General features: G+C 47.3%; 1 protein-coding gene across 2 annotated transcripts; it reads right to left on the bottom strand.

Moving 5' to 3' along the window:
* Positions 1 to 2,894: 2,894 nt before the first annotated feature.
* AHSG (alpha 2-HS glycoprotein) lies at positions 2,895 to 10,034 on the bottom strand. Of its 2 annotated transcripts, none has more exons than XM_032406182.1 (7): positions 9,597 to 10,034; positions 8,488 to 8,598; positions 8,037 to 8,121; positions 7,506 to 7,669; positions 6,124 to 6,225; positions 4,884 to 4,967; positions 2,895 to 4,244 (listed from the first exon to the last, which is right to left on the bottom strand). In XM_032406182.1, the coding sequence occupies exons 1-7, from the start codon at positions 9,807 to 9,809 to the stop codon at positions 3,924 to 3,926; spliced, it is 1,080 nt and encodes a 359-aa protein (XP_032262073.1). In that variant the 5' UTR covers positions 9,810 to 10,034; the 3' UTR covers positions 2,895 to 3,923. The 2 variants fall into 2 exon arrangements, with proteins under 2 accessions (XP_032262073.1, XP_032262072.1); XM_032406181.1 differs by having other exon boundaries at positions 2,895 to 4,259.
* Between the last annotated feature and the right edge of the window lie 4,749 nt (positions 10,035 to 14,783).

The raw sequence follows: 14,783 nt of genomic DNA on the forward strand, positions 1-14,783 counted from the left end.
CTATTCCATTATTCTAATGTTCAATGTTATCATAGTTGCAAATATTAGTATCATCCTGACATTCATCAAACATTGTTAATTCATGGTGGTGTTACAAGTACTGAAAAATACACCTGAAATTCAATAACCTTGGAACATGAGTTAGATGTGATTAAAAAGCCACTAAGATGGCAAGTAAGTGAGACACATGCAATGCTATTTATTTAGGAGAGAGCAGTCTGCAAAACATTAAAGAAGATGCTTAGAAAATATAGAGTAGCATTAATGCAAAAAATGTGCTATAATAGCAGGAGACTTAACAGCTCCATAATTCATCCTCTCTAACTGATGTTTATTCTTGTGAAGACAATTTTCTAGGATATGCACATTATGAATAATGTTGAGTCTTCAGGTATGTATCTCTTAGATAAAATAAATCATATAGGAAATTGTTTTAGGTAAATTCAAGTGAGGAAATCCTAGAGACATTTGGAAATGCAATGTTGGAATTCAAAAAAGAGACCCAAACTGGAGCTGTAAAGTTGGATGTTATCTGTGCAAGACTGAGAGTTTAAATTATGAGACTTGCTAAGGAGAGAGTACACATTTAAGAGAAGGTCAAGAACACAGTCTTCTGAAGCCACCAAAATCAGAGGACAGGAAGCAGAGAGGGAGGACACTTACTGAGAACCTAGCACGTGTCAAGAAAGTTCCAAGCATATACTTCTAGCATCTCATTGAATCCTCGCTGTCGCCCTGCCAGGCTGCTGCCTACACCTGGTTGTAGAATGAGGGCAATGAGACGTGAGAGGTAAAGCAGCTTGGCCCAGGTCAGTCAGGTCTGTTGGATTCACTGCTTCCTTGAGAGGCATGAGATCAAGGCATGGGTAAGCCTGACATAGAAAAATCAACTGCAGGGGTGCCTGGGGGGCTCAGTCAGTTAAGCGGCCAACTCTTGATTTCGACTGAGGTCACGTTATCACTGTCCTGGGATGGAGTCCCACATCAGGTTCTGCACTCAGGGCTCAGGGGGGAGTCTGCTTGAGATTCTCTCTCTCTCTCTCTCTCTCTCTCTCTCTCCCTCTACCCCTTCCCCACTTGAGCACATGCACTCTCTCTACAATAAATAAATAAATCTTTTAAAAAAAAAAGAAAAGAAAAATCAACTGCACAATTTCAAGACAGAGAGGAGAGAAGGTGAGGTAACTCAAATGAAATGATCCAGTGCCCTCTGCCTCCGTGAATGGCACCACCATCTACCCAGTCTGCAAAGTCATAAATCCAGGAGTTATCTTTCACTTCCCTCTTTCTCACCCCTGTATCAAACCCATCAGGAGCTCCTAGGATATCTACCTGAAAATTATATTCTGGCTTCACCACATCTCCTGCCCACCACCTTACCCTAAGGTACACACTTCTCTCTCCCCTAGAAAGCTCTAGTCCTCTTCTTATCCCAGCTACAACCCATTTTCCCTACAACAAAAAACAAATGAATACCATTGAGATTTGGGGCATTAGCTAATCATTATTCATTGTTGGGGCTTCATTCCTGGGGCTGACCTGTCCACTTCAGAGTGTGTAGCATCCCTGGCTTCTGTCCAGTAGCCCCCCAAGTGAGCGCCTCCACTGACTTTCAAACATCCCTCTGGGGGAAAGGTAATACTTCTCAGCCCCACCTCACCCATCCCCAGGTTGAGATCCATGGAAGCTGGGTGATCATTTAATGTAAATCAGATTATGTCACTTACAACCTTTAGTTGTTCCCCATTTTACTGAGAATAACACCCCAGTTCCTTCCAAGGTTGGCAAAGCTGTTCATGACCTGGCCCCATCTACTTCTTTAACCTCATCTTCTGGAACCCTCCTCCTTCTCCTCTTACGTGCTTCGGTCCAGCTTCCTTTCTCATCCTTGGCCACATCAACCTATCTCCTGCCTCTAGGCCTTTGTGCCTGTTAGTCCCCTGGAATAGCTCCTCCTTTGGCTCTTCTGGATTGGCCCTTCTCTCTTCCTTCAGGCTTAGGCACCAATGCTGATGTAGGTGTGAGGCTGCCAGTGGCCATCCTGGCTAAGACTGAAGGCAGGCCTCCTGAGAGATGGAGGCTGGGGAGAGACGGTATCCTTTGGACTCCTGGATCCTGCTGTGCCTTAGGTAGGACTCATCCATTTGAATTCCCAAATTCACAGAGCAGTAACATTCCCCTTTTACTTATGTTGGGTTGGGTATCTACCACCTGCCCTCGAAAACACTGGGACTAATACTCCATGTGTTCCCTCACGGCAACACCTGTGTGTAGCAAGGGTGGAAAGCACATGAGTCTCTTTTAGTACTGGGTGAAAGTTGCCTTTTCAGGGTCTTCTTTCAAGTTCCCTTAAGGAAGAACCAGAGGTGCTCAAACCCTCCTGTTCCCAGGTCTCTACTAAATTCTCTCTCCCAGCATCCTGCCCCATTATCTCCTCTCTCTTCTTCCATCTCTTCTCATCTTTTGCCCTAAATATGCTTAAAAAATCCTCTTTCTGGAAAAGGAAATCTTCCCTCGACCGAGTTATCCTTTTGGATTCCATCCTATCTCTCCCACCATTCACCATCAAACTGCTTGAAAGAGAACGCATGAGTCCCTCCATTTCCTCATCATCTACAACCAGTTGAGCCCCTGCAAGTGGCTTTTACACTCATCCTCCCAGTGAAACTACATCTGCCATGACCTCCAAATCAGTCAGCTAACCCATGGATTTTTCTTAGTCCTATTCTCATTGCTCTTTCTGCAGCATTTAGCCCAGCCAACCATACCTTCCTCATCTTCCCTGGCTTCTGAAATACGTAGTGGTTTTCCTACCTTCTGGTTACTGGAATATTGGCAAAACCTCTAGGAAACAGTAATAAGGTATCAACACTTGATCCGGTCTCTTTGGTTCAAGTGAACCCACTCAACTGGTTGTTAGTCTCACTTCTTTAAAATTCTGTCTGAAAGGGCCTATCCTTTACATTGCTCAGAACAACTTAATGCTAGGAGGCAAAACAGTGAAATTGTCTAGTTACCATTCTATACTATACGAGTATCCCTCCTCTATTCATACTGTAAACCAGAGCTTTAACTTAAGGTGTTAAAATGGATTGGCTAGAAAGACCAATCCTCTATTATGAAATGAAGTGTATACAGTATAATCAACAGTTATTTTAAACATAAATAATGAAGAGGTATAATTAAAGTGAGGCTCCTGTGTTAATTACCAATTTTAATCCCCCCTTACCTGGACATTGGGGAAAACCAATGGTTGGTTTGTACAAAGTTCAGGCACTGTGTCCTCCTTTAACAGTATTTTCTGACCCTCATGAAATGAAAAGAATGATTTTCTCATAAGGAAAGGGGCTCATTCTATGGCTTGTGAGCAGGTCCTGGTCTCATTTTTTTTCCCTGTGTATAGTAATACTGCTGATTTTTGTTCCGTTTTATTTCTGTTTTCACTTAGATTTTGCCTAGGGACATTTGTGATATGGTTATTTTGAAGGTAGGTCACATGTGAGCTTGGAGGGAATAAGCAATAATCATAACCACATTTCAGCTTAGAACCTTCTTTACTAAGGAAGGTCCTTCAGTCGCTTTTATTAACAAGAAAATATGAGGTTGGCAAGAGCACCTCTCAAAGTCCCAGTTCCAGTTGTTTTTGTGAGGTCAAAGAAGGCAGAGAACACGATGGTGGTGACTTAGCATCAAAACAATGACCATCAAGTTGCCAGCCTTATACCTTCCGTGAGACCTAACATTGCCCCTCTGCTTCCATCCCCTGAAGAATGAAGAGAAGTTGGGATTGAAGACTTGATATTAACCTAGACGTGTGTAGCACCTGCTTTGAAGGCAAACAAGACCCCCTCCCATACCCAGACTTGGAGAAAATGGTGGCTATCTATGTTCCTGGGCCAAACCTTCTCATCTCTGACCTACGTCTACACCTTGAAGTATCTGATTCTCCCTGGGCAAGGACGGACCACTGGACCAGGACCACCGACAATACCAGGCTCCACCACCTTGGGGGCCTTGCCCACATGGAATGCTTCTCCTGAGGCGGACTCCACAGAGGCCACCCCCATGAAGACATGGCGCAGGTCGTAGTGTGTGCGGCGCCCTGGCAGAAGCGCCTCGGGAACTGCCACCACCATGGGTCCCACCCCCAGGTCGGCTGCTGGCAGGTCAGCCAGGGAAGGTACAGGCATCGCTGGGTCTTCCACGGGGCCGAGGGCCGCTGCATCGGGGCTGTCTGGTTGGGGCTGTGGGAGCAAAGACTGGAGAGAGGACCATGTCCAGGTTAGCTACCTCTCTGCTCACAAGCAAGGCCACTCATGCTTCTGGGTGAACCCCACCCAATTCTCTCCCAGTAATAATTTTTATTGGCAAGGAATCTGACCAAAAAGAACTACCTAGGTGCAAAGGATTGTCATCAGAGCCAGAAGGAAGGGGTAACTGGCCTGTGGTAGCCCCTTTCTCACCAATTGTCTTGGGCTCGGTGGACTTATACATATATCCCACGAGCAAAAGCACCCCGCTTTATGGCTTCTACCAGCAGTGTCACCTGCTTGTCACCTACACCTGCAGCCACGGGGGGCAGCCAGGCAGATCTGGCCACCTGCGCAACTCAGAGTACCACCCCCACCCCCTGCGAATGGAAAGATGGACTTGTCAACCTCACACGAGCACTGGCCCTGTCCTGCAGGCACTAGTTTGCTGGAGGGGAAGGCATGGTGGAAGTATCCTTTCATTTGTTGACAATTCCATATACCCAGAGCTATTTAAGATTGTGGGGCTCAGAAGGACAGGGCCCAAATGCCCTGTCATTACTAACATTGCATATATGTTAAAGGATCATTGTATTCTGAGGATGAGGGCCAGTATACCCACGATGCCCTTACCTGTGGCTGGAACACAGTACAGGTCACGGCCACATCTTCTCCACCAAACTTCTCCGTGAGTGTAGCCTTACAGAAGCCATATTGCTGCACGCAGAAAGAGAAGTTATTTGAACTGGTTTTAAGAAGTGGATTTTCTCCCCCAGTTTCACTGATCCTCCAGGTTGAAGGGAAAAAGCCTTCAATTCTTAACTCCTTAAAAAAAAATTTTCCCCTAAAAGTTTCTAGTTTCTGCTTATCGAAGATATACAATATGTAATTCTAAATAGAAGGCAGAAAATCCAGGTATGCTTTGAGATTGTAAGAGATCACCCATAAGGGGCGCCTGGGTGGCGCAGTCGGTTAAGTGTCTGACTCTTGCTTTCGGCTCAGGTTGTGATCTCAGGGTCATGGGATAGAGCCCCTCATTGGGCTCCATGCTCAGTGCAGAGTCTGCTTGAGATTCTCTCCCTTTCCCTCCCCACTGCCCCTCCTGCTCATGCTCTCTCTCTCTCTCTCAAATAAATAAATAAATAAATCTTAAAAAAAAAAAGAGAGATCACCCATCATCCCAGAAATTGTGGTGACCCAGGAAAACTTCTGTCAACATACATGTATTTCTTTTTTATTTTTAAACATATTAAAAATCATTTAAAAATTGGGATCATTGTGACTATACCATTTTGTACCCTGTGTTTTTCACTCACTATAATATGGTAACATTTTCTTGTATCACTCATTATTCTTTCAAAACCTAATTTTTAGGGTCTGTATAATTTTCTATTTATTGATGTACCATATTGTATTCAATGATGCCCTCCTGTTGGACACTCGGGTCTCTTTTGGGCCATTTTGAATCCATGATCAATCATCTCATTAGATAGATTTCTGTCAAACATCTCTGATGATCTCTTTAGGCTAGATTCCTAGAAGTGGACATTACGGCAGCAAGGACTTCAAAGATTTCATCTTAGTGGTGTATCTAGAAAATCTACAATGCACTCCTGGAAGCCGGGTATGACTTGGCCCAGTCAGGAAACAGCCTCTGTCTTTCTCCGAACCCCAGGGGCCTTCAGTGGGGCGATGACTTGGTGACAGCTCTTCAGTGGGGAGGTAACACCACGGAGGAAGGCCTGGCATAACCCAGCCCCACGGGGAGTGGGCATTTTTAACTGTTCTCTCTGAGGCTCCAAGATACTAACTCGATGTGAGGACGCTCTGTTCTACTGCTGGTTTTGCCGTCCTCACGGCGTGGCCCGCTCACCTTCTCTGCCAGCAGGTTGCACTTGGCTGGATCGGTGGTCTCTTGAGCAGCACAGTCCGTGGCAGCCACAGCAAACTCCACATACGTAGAAGGTGGAAGAGGCTGAGGAGGATAAAGGAAAATGCTTAGAAGGCAACACGACTTCACGAAAAGGCAGGGAAGGAGAGGCTGGAGGGGAGGAGCAAGGGCACTGGGGTTGCACGCTCGCCGAGAACACACTGAGTGGCCAGCAAACACGGCCCCCGTGGCCACCACAGGTCAGTTATTGGGGCTCTGTGTTCTGAAGGGCTTGTATACAGAGGTGAAGGAGGTAAAGGTAGCCACTGCCCATCATTCAGGGCAGAGATGAGTTTCCAGAGTGCCCACCTTAACTGACCTGAGTGGGAGCCCAGGGCCCTCCCCTCCCTTGGCCTTTCCTCTTTTTAAAAAAATTGTTTTAAAATTCCAGTTATTTAACATAGAGTATAATGTTAGTTTCAGGTGTACAATATAGTGATTCACGGCCTTCCCTCTTGGGGCTGCACTTGGAGCCCTAAGATTCAGGTTACTCCAAGATGGGGTGGGAAAGTGAAGAGATTAACACCTCTCCCACCTATCCTATCATAGAGAGCAGGATCCAATGAAAAATCTAAAGAAAAGTAGAGAAGACACTTGTGCTTTTCTTTCTTGTAGCATTTGGATGCTTACAACAATAAAATATCTGTTATTTGGTGGTATCGTCTGGGGTGGGGGTTTCTGAGAATCACATGTTCTGGTTCATCAGAATCACCACCTATACGTAGAATGTATTTCCAAGTATGCCATGGCTGGTATCCAGAAGACCAGTTTTCTTAAATATTAGAATTCTGTTGCAATCAGATGTGCTCAATACTCCACTATACAATTAAATTTTTGTTTCGGTGATTCAAAAGGCACTTTAGGATCCTGCCATCTATATGCCTATCTGTGTAAGTAGGCTCACGCCTTTATAAGTATCAGTTATGAGAGTGCTGACGACCAGTGGTGATGGGTGACAAACACGTGCAAACCCGTGAACTTACAGCACGTGCTTCTGGATAATGCCGGAACTCGCACCTGCTGCCCAGCGAGCCCTGGTGGTAACCAGAGCTGAGGAACCTGGGACAGGCAGCGGCTGGCTGTTTTATGTTAGGGTGACTCCCCATGGGTGAGGTGCTGAGGGTCCTCTCTGGATCCTCGTGACACTCGGTGTCCTCCTACCGCTCATACCCCTAAGGACCCATCTTTCCCTTTTCTCCTACCACCAGCCTTGCCTTCCTGTCGCTGCCCCTGCCCCTGCTCTGTCCCTCACCGCTGTTTTACCACCTACATTCCCTCAGTGCCGCCAGACTGCCCAAAGGCCTGTCCAAAGGTCTCAGTCTTACCACCAGTTGAGCCCGAGAGACTTCCACCAGCTGAAAATAGGAACCATTACTCTGAGCGTTGAAGGCGGTCAGCGCAACATCCACGGCGTGCACTACCTTGGTGTCGTTAAGCGGGGCCAGCAGGGGGCAGTCTGGGCACACCTTGTGCACGTCCTCGGCTGAGTCTACGCACCGAGAAGAAACCATAATGGGTTGGAATTCTCCAGGGCATTCGCCCCAGCTCTAGCTCATTTTGAAAGGCCTAGGACATGCTCCAGATGGCTTCAGCTGCTTTCTCTGCTTCTTACTCAGCCTTCAGGTGGCTCCTGTCCTGCTGACGTTTCTGCAGGAGCCCCTCTCGTCAAGGGGAATTTTCACAGCCAAGGACAACAGCTCCTTAAACAAAGTTTTACGATTCCAGATCCCAGGAAATTGGGCTCCTCCTTTTCCTCACCAACAAAGTGGCTAAAACTGCTTACACTGAAAGCAATTCAGGTCCCTTCCTCACTCTCTCCACAAGGTAAAAATAAGAATAATCATCATTATCTCTACCTGGACTGGAATCGCATTTGGCAAACAACACGGAAAACTGGCCATCCTGTTTCAGCACCCGGAAATCACAGTCCCCTTCCACAGCCTGGAGAAATAAACCCACAGTGAGGGCTGGGGAGGGGGGCTGGCCTTTCATTTCTCACTGGGAGTCCGGGGGTAGGGGGTGGGGTGGTCCCTCAGACATGATGTCAAAGATGAGCCTCATGAAATCACCTTGACTGAGTGATATTCAAACATGATGCTCTCTGGTTTCAGAAAGGGCTACAAGAAAGTTGAGCTGTTGTAAAAATCCGCCCCAGGGCAGGAAGCATTAAATGGTCATTTTAGCAACTGCACGCTGGCTAGCCATGAAGAGAGGCTGGGAAGCTGGGTAAAATGGGCCTGCACTCTGCAGAACCACCGGGGACCTGGCTGGGGCACCACGTGCAGTCACCCTAGGAGGGGCACTCACATGCTCCACCAGGGGCCGCACGGTGCAGTTGACCAGGGGGGTGGGGTCCAGTACATGGCAGGTGGTTTCCAGCGTGTCTATTTCAAGCTCAAACACCTCTCCCATTGGCCGCTGTGGAGACACAGAATGAAGCGGTGAGCAGCCTATTCCTCTGATCCCGTTGAGCGGACCAAAGTGTGAGCCCGCATTGGGCTTGAAGTTAGCCCTGTTGGAGAGGTGAGGGAAAAGTCATTCCTGTTAGTCGGCACCTCCCCCCAGCTCTGCCCTGGCCTGTGGACAGGACAATGGCCCGGGCTTCTCAGGTCTTCTCCTGTTGGCTGGGCAAGCTCTTAGATGGTGTTTGCAAGGAAGAAAGGGCCATGGGCTTGGGCAGGTCGATGGAACCACAGTCATCATTCTGAGCTCTATTTGGAAGCTAAAAATGAGCATTGATACTTAATTTTTAAAATTTCACCCTTCAAGCAGTGCTTTGCAAAAATCAGCTTTGGACTTTTTTTCAATCAACCAAGTAGGGTGGCATAGGATAATATCTTAGTCTTTCTTCGTCTTTTCCACCCCTCCCTCTACTTCTTTCCGCCTTCCCTCTCATCATCTCCTTTCCCTCCTTCCCCATTTTCTTTTCCTTCCTAAAGGAAAAGTTGTCCTTGGCTTTTGTCTTTGGGCTTGTAGATGCCTGGATGCGAAGTTGCTGCTCTCTACTGCCCCCTGCCGGGGATGAGGGGGCAGAGCGAGCCTTCCTCTGAGTTGAAACTGTTAAGTCACTAGTAGAGTTGGGAAGGAGTAACAGTGAAGGCAGAGATAGGGGAGCTTGGGAAATCCTTGTAGTTGTTCAAAATATCATTTGAGGGCTTTTATTGTCTCACACACCTCCTCACCCCCCATCCAGCACCCTCCTGAGACCCTTGACTACAACCCAGAATGTCTCCTCTTTGTTCCCTGCCCCACCAACCCCTGCTCCTCCCCACCCCCGCTCCCTCCCTTGCTCCTGGGAAGAAACCAGAGAGTTTGCCCCTCTGCAGGTTCCTCGTGCTAGCAGATGTGATCTTTGAGGCACCCAGTGGAGCTCCGCACGCAGCTTCTTTGGGCTCAGACACAGCAGGGTCACTTACCCGAGGCCACACTCTGACTTTGTCAATCTGGTTCAAGATGTGCTTGTAGCCTCGAAACACGTGGCTATTGATGTAGTCCACGGCCGCCAGCGCTGCTCGCTCTGTTTCTGGGTCATCACAGTTCGGTTCGTTATAAGCCAGAGCTGGCCCCACTGGGACAGAATGGCAGCCCCAGAGCTGAGCGAGGCAAAGGAGCAGGGCGAGGGACCTCATGGCTGCTTCGGAGAGGCCCTAGCAACTGGGTGGATGGCTGGAAGCTTCAGGAACCAACCCAGGTGCTCTGCTCCAAAAAGTAGGCCGGTGGAGGGCCGAGGGCTTTATTTATCTGTCGGAGCCTGCTGGAGGAGTTGCATAAGGACATGGGATGACTTCTGTTCCGGTTCCAAGTAAACCCCTGCAAACATCAGCTCTGGAAAGGCAAACAGGTTAGGACATCACTGGTCCCCCAGAAATCTGCCAAAGTCAATGCTGCTGGGGGCAGGCGGAGCGGGGGAGGGTAGGGAGATGCTCCAAAGTCGGCTTGGAACATGGAGGGGGTGAGCTGTGCACCAAGGTGAGGAGGGGCCGGCACAGCCAGCCCTGTCATGCTCGTGGAGTGTCCCTTGCTGGGATCAGGGCCTGCCATGGGGTCTGTGAGGGGAAAGTGGGGATAGGCAGCAATTTGATAAAATCCTCAAATGTCAGAAAGAATGAGCACTGGGTGTTACACGCAACTAATGAATTGCTGGACACTACAACAAAAACTTACGGTGTACTATATGTTGGCTAATTGAATATAATGAAAAAAAATTAAAAAAAGAAAGAAAGAAAGAAAGAGTGATCTCCTCCTGGAGGGAAAACAAGGCCCGCAGATGTAGCAAAGATACAGATGGTCTAGAGCGAGCAGGAAGAGCTACTGGAGATGCTAAGATCTTGGGTGAGAGCCTTGGAGAAAAGAAGGAAGGAAGGGAGCGATTTCTGCCTGAAGTGTGGAACAGGGGTGAGAGGAGGAGTTTCCCGAGGCAGGGTTGGGTGGGCTGCTTTGCTCCCTCAGACCACGCTGCCAGGGCCCTGCGCAGATGGGCACCAACCTGGGTGTGATCAGTGCCCCCCCAGTGCAGCAGAGGGGCGCCCTGGTCTAACAGCCACTCCCTTGGCAAAGCTCTGGTTTCGAGTCCTTCCCTGCAGACTGAGATGCTTTGGGGGCAGCTAAGAACACAGATGCCTCTGTAATGCCCTTCGAGGCCTAAGCAGAATTAGAGTCAGTCTTTATGGCCAGAGCACAGGGCCAGAGTGTTGGTTCCAGGCATTGCTTGTAAGTGGCCCTTGACAATCCCAGGTGTGGCCTACAGGAGTGTGGGCAGGATAGTGAGAGGCTTGGAAAAAATCATAGAAGGACCTGGCTTGGTTTAGCCTGGAGCAGAGAAGCCCTAACATGAAGTCCCACCTGTTCTTCAAATATTTAGAGGTCACCATTAAGCGTAGATGGATTTGTTCTGTTCTCTGATATTGAGAATAATATTTCATCTTGAAAAAAGAGAGAAGCTTTCTACAAAGGAGCGTAATCCTATTGATTTGCTGGGAGCTGAAAGGTAAGCAAGGGGGAAGTGCGATGAGGCCAAGGAGGTAGATGTAAGGACTGTTTTCATATTTACTTCCAGGTACTCCTATGGTCATACGGAATCTTAATGACAGAGGCTCAGAAGCTGTGGTTGGGGCTCCAGGTTCTCTCTGAGAGTGAGGTCCTGGCTCTTCGGGACACACAAGCTCTGGTCATCTAGCAGGATGATCTTCAGGACCAAGGGTGACTTTCCATCCACCTTATGCAACTTTGTGTGGATGCAATGCTTTCCTTTTAAGTAATCTTTTAAGATATAAAATATGGTCATTACTAAAAATGTGAAAGTCACGAAAATATATGCAAGGAGTACATACTTCATAGGTCATAAGCTCAGGTGTATAAAATACAACTTTATTTTCCACACACCCTTGAATTTCTGAGTCTGAGCCGTCTTTTGTGAAATTTAACCTAGTCACTTACAGGTAACCTTATCTCCCAGATGCTTGGTAGCAATCCAGTCCCATTTCGGTTGACCCCTTATGCTTCTTCTGCCCCCTAGGGTTAGAAGGAAGTCTGAGTGGGGGGGGGGAGACTTATGCAAATACCACTTTAGTGTATTTAGTGGGGCAGAGAGAGGCGTCCACCTCTGCCTGTGCAGCTGGGGTTTGCGCTGGCCCCTTCTGCCAGGTAACCATCTCTGCTGGTGCTCAAGTACATCCACCTGACATGTCCCCCCCACACAAGCTAATGTCTCACTTGCCCCCATTTAGTCCATAGTAAGACATCCTTCCTGCATCCTCTGATCAGTGGTCCCTTTATCTCAGCCCTGGGACCCTTTCTATACCAAAAAAGGCCTTTTCTCAGCTAAGTACCACTCCCTTCTTTAACCTTGGGAAAATTTGGCTCTCGTGCCCACCCCTGGCATGGGGGGCTTCATGAAGCTGCATTCAAGCCCATCTGCCCAGACGCTAGAATCATGGCCCCACCACCATGCTCTGGTGTTATCCCGCCACGCAGGAGACTTCTCCCCGTGATGTGATGTCTCCCCATGCTACCCATGCGCCCCTCCCCTGCCCCCCACCCGGGAAGCGAGATTCACCTCTCCTCTGCTTTGGGACTCCCACACTGGTCTTGGGGTGGTTCTGCTGCCACCCCCCTGAGGGTGGGGAGGGGGGAGAAAAAGTTCCCTTTGATCATTCTTTTTGATCATTTTTCTTTTGGTATCTTTGTTCTTAGATCTTCCATGGGTGACAGTTTCTAAAGCATGAGGTATTGTTTTGTTTCACTGATGCTAGAAACACAAAGCCTGTAGTAAAGAGTAATTGATACCTCACCTGTCACCCTATCAGATATAAACAGCACTCGTCCACAATCTCATCATCCAGAGGTCAACAGTGCCCATGTTTCTTTTTCTTTCCTGCTTTTTTAATGGTGTCAATGGTCTGTCATATAGTTTTTTTTTCCATCTTGTCTTTTTTTTCTATGCAAAGAATTGTTTTATATATAATTTAAATCATATGGCACATACAACTTTGTCTTCTTTTTTTCATTAACATTGTAACTTGAATATATTCCCATGTCATTAATGACTGCCTATGATTCTCTCGTGTGTGTCATAATGTATGTAACCACTTGCTTATTGCTGAGCACTTAGTTTGTTCTCAGCTGATCATTATCATGTACAAGCTGCAATGAACTTTTGTATTTAGGAATCTTTGGCTATCTAGTTCTTTTTGCAGGATGGATTCTTACTAGAGGAATCATCGATTCAAATAATTTAGACATTTTTAAAGCTCTAGGTTTTTCTGGCCAAATCGCTAACTGTGATCAGAAAGAATGTGCCGATTTATGTCTCTACCATTCAGCTGGTGTAGGTCACGTTGGGTATTGTCTCTTTTCCTCTGCTATTGTTTCCATGCTGACTTGTGGGAATCACATATGGGAAAATCATCAGAACTCTTTTTAAATGTATTTTATAAGTATCTTTGGTTATATTTCAACTTCTCCATATGTCTAATACTTACAAACTGAAATACCTGTAGAGTCAAGCTTAATAAAATGGTCCCTTAAATTTTTTTTCAGTTTCCTTAGGTAAAAATGTTGCCATTTACCTACGGACAATGAAGAAGAAAATAGATGATATTTTGGTATGTTTTCCAAGATACTTGTAGCAAAGGGTGTTCAAGGGAGGCTACGGGTACTCACTGTGCTTGATGGCACCAATTTCAAACTGGGGAAGATTTTCACATGCTGAATGCATGCACTTATAAGTTATCTTGGGTCAGTTTCATCCACCTGGCTCCGACTTCTTTGTATGCCAGCAGGAGATAGGTATTTACTCCATTTTCTGCTCATTAGTCTCATTATTTTATTACTTTTCTGTGCATTAATCTCTGAGGCCCACATCACTGTACTAAAACAATAATTTCCATTGACACTACGTCTGAGCGTATTGAGGCTATCAGAGGTTTGTTCAAGCTGGTTGAGGAGACCAGGCCCAAGGGCCTGAGGGCCAGAAGAGGGTCAACAACCTGCAGGGCATGGCAGCAGGGCACTGGGCAGAGCTTGCTGGCTGGAGCCCCCATGCGGCTGGTGGCGGGGTTCTCAAGATGGCGGCTGAGGATGGCACCAGGTCTTCTGAAGTCAAAAGTAGGGCTCTCTCCTAGGGCGGCGATGCACTTGAACTCTTCCGAGGCTGACTCTGTGTTTATAATTACCAATCAGAAGCCAAGACGAGAAGGATTGTGGCAAGCTGGGGTCGGAGCTGCCGGGGGTCGGTTGTGTCGGGGGCCCTGCAGGCAGACGCGGGTCTCAGAGGGGAAGGGTAGAGCTAGAAGGGGCTGCAATACCAAGTCACGCTTTGAGAACAGAGGTGAAAGCTAGAAACCCAGCCTCTCACAAAACAGAGCATGACAAGTGGACGTCAGCAGAAGCCAGAGGGACGATTGGTTTTCACAGGGAGGAAGTCACAGTGGTTGGTGCTTTAATCGCTGGGCTGGATTTCTGGCTCTGCCCTTTTTGGTACTTAAAGGGCCTAGCCCTGAGAGGCCGAGCATTAATTTCTGATAAGCTTGGTGTTTCTTCATTCATATGGGCATTGAACAAATGTTTATTGAACACCCACTACCTGTGATGTCAGGTGCCTGGACGCAGAGTGACAAGAAGACACCATCTGCCCTAAAGGAGCTCACCTGGACTCATGTGGCCCAGCAATGTCTGATCAGCCAAGAACTACAAATTATTATACAAAATTATCATAACGTTTGTCTTGTGGAGACAGACTGGAATTTATTTCTTTAATGTAAAACATCAGTCAATGGAATGCAAATTACCCCTATCCAAGGACCCATCAGGTTTTTTGTGAAGGTAACTTAGCACAGTTGCCCTGGGAGTAATCTGGAAAAGCCCTTTGTACTCAGTGCCAACACACCAAAATTGGGAGATGTGAGCAAAAATTATTAAAATTATTAAATTAAATTATTAAATCACAGTGACCAGCGGTGATTAAATTATTCCCTTTCTTTTGGTGGAGAGAGGGTTCTACAAGCTCCCCACCAATCCTGCCCTCATAACCATGACCAGGTTCTGCAGATCTAAACCCGAAAAGAAACTGCATTTGAGGGTATCAGTGGGGGGAGGAGTAGGGC

The sequence above is a fragment of the Phoca vitulina genome, unplaced genomic scaffold (assembly GCF_004348235.1).
Source record: "Phoca vitulina isolate PV1807 unplaced genomic scaffold, GSC_HSeal_1.0 scaffold8, whole genome shotgun sequence".
NCBI lineage: Eukaryota > Metazoa > Chordata > Mammalia > Carnivora > Phocidae > Phoca > Phoca vitulina.